The sequence below is a fragment of the Trachemys scripta genome, chromosome 19 (genome assembly GCF_013100865.1).
Source record: "Trachemys scripta elegans isolate TJP31775 chromosome 19, CAS_Tse_1.0, whole genome shotgun sequence".
Taxonomy (NCBI): Eukaryota; Metazoa; Chordata; order Testudines; family Emydidae; genus Trachemys; species Trachemys scripta.
The window spans coordinates 7,305,143-7,313,097 of record NC_048316.1 but is presented as its reverse complement, the minus strand read 5'-3'; the positions used below and the strand labels follow the sequence as shown (position 1 = coordinate 7,313,097).

General features: G+C 48.0%; 1 protein-coding gene across 1 annotated transcript; it reads right to left on the bottom strand.

Annotated features, from left to right (window-relative positions):
• Nucleotides 1-237: 237 nt before the first annotated feature.
• Nucleotides 238-5,785, bottom strand: ANKRD65 (ankyrin repeat domain 65). The gene is made up of 5 exons (XM_034753689.1): nt 5,409-5,785; nt 5,081-5,313; nt 3,935-4,166; nt 3,268-3,817; nt 238-1,626 (listed from the first exon to the last, which is right to left on the bottom strand). The coding sequence occupies exons 2-5, from the start codon at nt 5,280-5,282 to the stop codon at nt 1,174-1,176; spliced, it is 1,437 nt and encodes a 478-aa protein (XP_034609580.1). The 5' UTR covers nt 5,283-5,313; nt 5,409-5,785; the 3' UTR covers nt 238-1,173.
• Between the last annotated feature and the right edge of the window lie 2,170 nt (nt 5,786-7,955).

Sequence of the window (7,955 nt, the reverse complement as noted above, 5' to 3'; positions counted from 1 at the left end):
ATATTATCCGGATCATGTATTAGTCATCAAATATTGCACTCAACCAGCTGTAAAGTTGAGTAATGCAAAACATGGAATAGTGAATAGTTCCATTACTTGACAAATATTATTATCCATCCAGCTTTAACCAAGACCTAATTCTTATTTTCATTTAACTTCTGTTGACGTATTTTTATTACATGTCTTCAACCCGCCTTCAAAATGTACATGTTTGATTTTGGCTGCAGGCATGGAAGTGACTACTTGGGAGCATTGGAGCTATTTTTCCACTTGGAAACAAATTACATCCTGCATTCATTTGGAATCCTGCCCTATATGGAGGCAGCAGGTGCAGTTATTGCCTAGATGACAGCTTTGCTGATTCAGTGCTTCCTATGCTACAAGAGCTGGTAATTTCTCAGTTGATTCAGTGTTTCTTTTATGCATACAGGTTTATTACATGGCCACTGGCTGAATATAAGATGACATCAGCATAGGATTATTCTAATGTACAAAGGTGTATTCTAGAGATAGGGTGATTGTAAATAGCACAGATCTGGCCATTTTGCCCTTCTTCTGCATCCCAAGCTAAATGGTAAGTGAATTTCAGGCACTTCAAATGGCTACCACCATGTGATGACAGCGGCCATTTTAAGTGTGGTCTTGCTTCTTCTCGCTGCCTGGCCGATCTTCTACCAATCTCACCTTACCGTGTCCTCTGCTGCTTCATTACTCCGACCACCCTTTCCAGGACCTCATCTTGCGCCTTGGGCACCACCCACCCCACCTCCCTGATTCATCTTAGTATCCACTGGCTACATTATCTGGTATCTAATGAATCCCCAAAGATGGTTTAATCACATCCCTAGTAAATACGTATTACAGCAGCACATTGGTAAACACAGAACCTTTTAAAAATTAGAGCCTTATTCTCATTTATATTCAGGCTCTGTGACACCACTCTAGCAGTATAAAGGGGCCTTACAATGGATATACAGTATATTTATACCCCCTTTAGGGTTCTGTTCCACTGCAAGAACAATGTAAATGAGAATCAGGCCCTTTATCGGTTAATACTGGCATGATGGGAAAGTCTGATCCTTCTTCACAAGATGGCAGCAGAGGAAACTGAAGGACAAAGCTGTTCTCATGTCTCTCAGGTCCAGCTAACTGTACTCGAGTTGCAGTTGGGATCTAGTTCAGGTCCGGATTGCAGCTTGTCATCTTCTCCTGGGAAGCGGATGGAGTGCCCGCAGGTAGGGCCCTGTCTGACGCTAGATCCTGTGCCGTTTCATGCCAGCGAGTTCTAAGGGACAGACTTGCCCCCTTCCCCAGCAGCAGCTCCATTAAAAGGAAGTGATTTTTTTCCACAGCCAAGTGCAGCGGGGTTTTGTTTAGCCAGCCAGCTGCATTGATCTCAGCTCCATGGTCCAGAAGGTAATTAGCTACCTCGCTGTGCCCACGACAGGCAGCTCTGTGAAGCGGAGTCAGATTCAGGCAATCCCTAATGTTGGTAACAGCTCCTGTCTTAATCAGCAGGTGGACGAGGGCCAAGTGTCCCGCAGCTGCTGCCTTGTGGAGTGCCGTGCAGCCGTAGTGGTCCTTCATGTTCACATCAGCTTTGCTTTTCAGCAACAGTTCTGTAATCTGGGAAAAGAAAAAGAGAGTTCAGTTGTGTGGCCCCATGCAAACGAATGGGCATACATTCCACCTTCTTGCAATCCATTGGAATATTGAGCCCAAACCTGCAAAACCGTGAGCACCTGTTGCAATCAGCTATTTTCATTTCCAAGTCAACAGGAGTTGAGGGCACTCGGCACCTCTTAGGAGTGGGTCGGCATCTTGTAGGACCGGGCCCACACTGCGCAACCTACAGCAATTTCAGTGGCCGTTTGCCGTCTCAGAGACCCTTGTGCCAATATAGAGCTCACTGCAGGATCAGGGCCTTAAAATGAGCATTACTTTTTGCTCTTCAAGTCTTGGCATGGGACAAGAAACTGGAAACTCCTTCTGAGGGCTTCAGTAGGGCCTAAGGTGACCAGATGTCCTGATTTTATAGGGACAGTCCTGATTTTGGGGTCTTTTTCTTATATAGGCTTCTATTACCCCCCACCTCCTGTCCCGATTTTTCACATTTGCTGTCTGGTCACCCTAGTAGGGCCAGGATTTCAGTTTTAGTGAATCAGTGTTTTTAGCAGTAAATGCAGCTTCCTCTTCTTTTTGACGTATTCTCAGCGAGGCATAGTCTAGTAGATTTATTTTTCTTGGTGAATATAAATTTCATAGATTTATAGATCCCATGGCCAGAAGGAACCATTGAGATCATCTAGTTTGATCTCCTGTGTAACACAAGCCACAGAACTCCCCCAAAATAATTCCTAGAGCGTGCCGTGCCATTCCGTTTTCGTTTACAAGTTTCATTTGCGTTTTATCTTTGCATTTGCCTTTTAATTCTTCCGTTTCATTCTCCTATTTTAAAGTCACTCATTGAATTCTCCCCTGTGTTCTGATAGCTGGGCGTCGGGGAGGGCAGGGGGAATTTCCAGCTGGTTTACTGTCCCTCCTTAGAAAAGGCAACTGTACATGTAGTGCACCTGTACAAACTACCAATGGCACCCAAGCTATCGAATGCCATCACCAGAATATGATCTGTCGTCAGCCAAGGTGCTGTTAGAAAGTAGAGTCCTTTACGTTTTGGTGATGTATCTTTTCCCTAAACATGCATAGAGAAGCCAAGCCCATTGTGCTATTGTGTCAGAGATCATATAGTTCAATACGAGCCACCAGTCAATGGAGCTAGCTGCATCTGTTCAGGCATATCTTTCCACTTTGTGGAACTTTGGAACCCCAGAGGACAATCAAGAGAGAAAGCGGTCAGTGTTGATAACCCAGACATAACATTCACAGCCAAACGGCTGGGTCTGAGTCAGCATCTTTGGTCATCTCGGATTGTCCCACGTGAGCACTGGACTGGGACTCAGGAGACCTGTCTTCTATTCCCAGCTCTGCCACTGACCTGTGGGGAGACCTTGGGCAGGTCACGTCCCCCCGCCGTGCCTCAGTTTCCCCATCTGTAAAATGGGGATAATGATACAGACCTCTTCGTAAAGTGTTTTGAGATCTATGGATGAAAAGTGCTATGTAAGAGCTAAATATTCATATTATTATTGATAGACTTCAGTGGTCATCTCTCCCACCTTGCTGACCCTAATCAACTGATAATGAACCATTGCCATGAGCATATTGCAGAATTCCGTGCCTTAAGAAAAATGGATATTAGGGGCCTACCTCTTGATTGCCATTATTGGATGCAATGGCAAGTGCTGTTCTCCCCAGCCCATCCTGAGCATTGATGTTGGCACCCTTGGCTAGCAAGAACCTTAGAGCATCACTTCTTCCCGTCTCTGCCGCGATGTGCAGTGCTGTGATGCCTCCGTTACTGCCCAGGTCTGGGGAGAGACCCTGGCAAATCAGCAAGTCCATAATATGCAGCTGGCTGTTCACAGTCGCCCAGTGCAGTGCCGTCCACCGGTTGTTGTCCCCGCTGGCAGGATCTGTGCCTTGCCGTAGGAGCAACTGCACGATGAGGGTGTGACCGCTGGCTGCTGCACAGTGAAGTGGGGTGAGACCCCCTTTAGTCACGGCTGATGCCGGGGATCCCCGAGCCAGGAGAAACTCAGCCACTTGGGTATGGCCTCTCCAAGAGGCATGGTGCAGCGGGGTGTAGTGTGCTCTGTCTGTGGCATGGACCACGGCTCCGCGCTGCACCAGGAACTTCACCAGCATGATGGACCCCTTCAGCGTGGCACTGTGTAAGGGTGTCCATCCATTCTCATCCCTGTGTGGGCACAAAAATGAAACCTCAGGGTGTTTATTTCAGCGCGAGACGGACAGAGAGCGAATGAGTGAGACAGAGCTGGGGTAGAGTGGGAGTAGCTGGCTCGAGGGGGCTCACCTGCTCTCTATCACTGCCCCCTGCCTCAGTAGCTGCTTCATCAGGTGGGCGTTGCCGTCCCAAGCTGCCAGGTGAAGCTCTCTCCAGCCCGGGTGCCCAGGGGCAGATGGTGAGTTATTCTCCATGAGCTGAATGCCAGATTCAGAGCTGTTCCCCATCGACTCTCCTTCCAGGGTCATCTCCTCACTCAGCTCCATCCACCTCCTCAGGAACTCGGCCTCTGCTCTCATTCCTCATTTGTTTTTTCAACAAGCAACAAATAATCGGCTGAATATTAGTTCCATTAACTACACCCCCCACCATCACTGCAGAGGGGACTATGGGAATTAGGGAATTAAAACTAGGCTGTGGAGCCTCTACATCACAGGTTTCAATCTAATAGTAACCAAAAGCCATTGCTGTCCGTTGGCTTTTGTTGCTCTCCATGGGTATGTCTACACTGCAAAAAACCCCACAGCGGTGAGTCTCAGAGCGTGGGTCAACGGACTTGGGCTACATGGCTAAAAATAGCCGTGTCGATGTTCTGACTTGGGCTGGAGCCTGGGCTCTGAGACCCTTCACCCCTCACAAGGTTTCCGATCCAGCCCGAGCGAGAGCATCGACACTGCTATTTTTAGCCCTGTAGCCTGAACCCCGCGAGCTCCAGTCAGTCGACCTGGGCTCTGAGATTCACAGTGGCCACTGCTGTCGGTTTCCACTGTCCCAGTGCAAAGGGTTAATGTTTCATGAACCTGTACTTAATCATGTTAGGGGGCTGAAGGACGATAGCCATCTCACCACTTGGTTCCACTGTCCATTGAGAATAAGCAAATGGGAGGGTGCTCAGACGCATGGCCAGCCAAGCTCAGGGGTACAAAACAGCCTTGAAGAGCTCAACTTGCCCTGAGTCAAAATAAGGCTGTTCAAATAACGAGCCCCTTGTTCCCCTGTGGGGCTCAGCGCTCTGCTTTTGCAGCAGGGGCTCTTCCATACAGGGATTCAAGAGACGTACGGGGAGAATTTCTGGAGTTTCACAACACCCACCTCCTCAAAACCGCACAGACACCATGGCGATATTTTCCCTCATAAAAAATAAACAAATAAAGCTAGTTCTTGTCTCTCAGAGCCAACCCCTTTTTAGATGGAAAGGACAGTCATTTTCCTTACCAATCATTTTCCTGCCACAGTCACGTGCGTAGGGTGGCTCCGGCGGGCGCGGCTGTACGCACAACTTGTTAGGGTAGTGCTGTTGGTCAGTGTGAGGCTTCACACGCTGGTTTGTTATCGCAGGGTCGTTTCCGTAGTGGTAGCCTTTGCAAGCTTTGGTTATCGCTGGGTTGTTCCTCGGGGCCGGCCCACTGGCATTCATTCAAAAAGAAAAATTCGACTAAGTAGTGAAGCTGTTGGGGGGAAATAAAGCCCCTGCGTATAAGGTATCACACAGACCAGTAGGAGATAAAAATCAATGCAAGTGAAACGCGTCAGTCCCTCTGACCTTGAGAGTGTCCCCTTAATGTCCAGGGAAGCCTGTATGCTCTGAAGACCGCACTGTCCTCGTGGCTTTCTGTATTTAGTACTGTGCTCCGTCTGTGCTGTTTACTCGGTGACTAAATGGATTCGGGAGGAGGACCTGGTTGCTAATGGTTAATAGGATAATGTCTGTTTCCCTGCACACATGTAACTTCTTTCAGCACTGCTGCCAACATTCCACTAGACAATGAGACACCAGGTCAGCAGAGTCACACAGCACCACTCCCTCGTAGTAAGACGCTCTCCAGGCAAAGACAACGACAGATCCAGTCCATCTGCTAGTTTGGGGGTCAGCTGCTCAGAGCTTTGGAAAGTGATTGTGGCTGTTGTGGACTGGAGTGACATTCACTAGAGCTTCACGTCTGCCCAGCACAGTTAAACAAAGTAAATTCGGTGCTACTCTTAATAAACTGCAGACCTTCTGACAAGCACCAACATGTTCCCCCTCTCTGAGGCGCCTTGTGTTAGATGATAACCTGCTTTTACTAGGCATTGGCAAAGCCTTTGATCTTCCAGGCAGGGTCAGGTGGCGAGTGCTTAGCTCCATGAAGTGCTCTCCTGAAGCATTAACTCTTGCGGCTATGGGGCATAAGAAGAATGAAAGAATATCTTGCCCTTCAGGTGCTGTTCATGCTGAAGGATCCTGGAAAAAATATCCTACAAACTATGGGCCTGATTTTCAGGTACACCTGCATCTCCCACCTGGAATTGTGGGTACCCAGCACCTCAGAAAATCAGGCCCTGTTTTCATTCATCACTTTGCCCACCACTGAAATAAGCCAGGGCTGGGATGGAACATGGCGATTGTTTAGCAGCTCACAGCAATTCTACTACAAACGTTTGCCTTGAGCACAGGAAGAAGAATCCTGTATCTGGGTAACTGCGGGGGGAGCCCAGGTCAGCAGAGAGGAAGCCAAGAGGTTCTGATGAGCATCCATTTATTTGGGGTGATGGTACAAACAAAGCTTTTGAGGTCCATCCCCCACTAGAAAGACCTTAGTGTAATAAATGACCACATGCTAATTCTCCCCAGATGGTAGGAGGCACATGAAAGATGGTGTTTGTCCTCTGAGTCCAGCCTTCCTTCCTATTATTTGCAGTAAGGCCCCTTCCACAGTTCCGGCTGTGTAAAGGGACCGTCCAGTGGGTGTGCATGTAGTTGACTCTGTCAGAGTTGTGTAAAGGGGCCTGTGTGTCCATGGAATCATAGAATGTCAGGGTTGGAAGGGACCTCAGGAGGTCATCTAGTCCAACCCGCTGCTCAAAGCAGGACCAATCCCCAGACAGATTTTTGCCCCAGATCCCTAAGTGGCCCCTCAAGGATTGAACTCACAACCCTGGGTTTAGCAGGCCAATGCTCAAACCACTGAGCAATCCCTCCCCCCATGATAAGCCATCCCCATGTTTTCAGTGGTTGGGGGAGTTTGGGAAGGTGGATCACATCCTCCAGAATGTCTCCTTGGCAGGGAGAGAAGGCTGTGAATAAACCAAAACCAAAGGCAGGAGCTGTAAGAACCCACAAGGTGGTGCTGTCGCTATAAAGACATTTGAGAAATTGTTCTCCCACCAGTAGTGCTCTGGGTGGCTCCGGGGTCGGTGAGAGAAGTTCATGTTTACTGCACCAACTACAGCATCTAATATCTCCTGGCAGGAGACTCTTCCACAGGTAGTACTTAGCAAGACTTCTCTCCCACTTGCTAAGACGGTCTTACCAGGGCTGGGGAAAGCTGAGAAATTGGAGGTTTTGTGAACCTCTCATCCTGTTTTTTTGAGGTTTGCAAAGCTGTTTTGATTTCTAGATGTTTCATTTGAACCCATATTGTTTTCCAAGCAGAATTCAATTTGAAAACCACAATCTCCTCCCAGCTCCCTATGGGCTCAATTCTGATTTCATTTACATTGAGGGGAATCTGGAATCACTCCACTGGATACACTGAAGTTGCTCTGGATTTATGCCAATGTAACTGAGATCACAGTTTGAGCCAACATGCTTTCTAGAGCCAGAGAAGGCTGTGCTATGCATTAGAAAGAGAAGAGCTCCCAATAAACTAGGCCAGCGCATGTGGGTGTCCAATATTAGAGGTGTGGCTGGTAAGCAGGCTTAATTTATGGGATCCAATTTCACTGATTTGCTGGGACATACTGGATTGGGTATTACACTCCGTTCAATACTGTGATGCTTGTAAAAAAGTGTTATGTCCATTATTAAATACTAATCATAGTTGTACCGTGTTCTCATACTGGCAACCTCTTCCTGGCAGCAGAGAATCTGACCATAAATGTCCTCTTGCCTTTTTAGGAAACCAAACACAACCACCTCATTATTAATATTGTTTAACAGAACCCAGGGTCCATGCAGGCTCCAGGCTCCCCTGGGCTAGAGGCCATACAAACACAGAGAAAGACTCTGGGCCTTGCCCCAGACTGACTAGCAACAAAAGTGAAACTGACCAGTCAGTCTTCAGAGTCAGGTATTTCAAATGTGCACATACTTCAGGGGTTTATGCACCTG

What these genes read in the sequence shown, in the direction of transcription:
- ANKRD65 (XM_034753689.1), bottom strand. Translation starts at nt 5,282, where the DNA reads ATGAATGCCAGTGGGCCGGCCCCGAGGAACAACCCAGCGATAACCAAA. An exon ending in CTGTGGCAGGAAAATGATTG is followed by an intron (nt 4,167 to 5,080) that starts GTAAGGAAAATG and finishes AAAACAAATGAG; the next exon opens with GAATGAGAGCAGAGGCCGAG. An exon ending in GGGGCAGTGATAGAGAGCAG is followed by an intron (nt 3,818 to 3,934) that starts GTGAGCCCCCTC and finishes GTGCCCACACAG; the next exon opens with GGATGAGAATGGATGGACAC.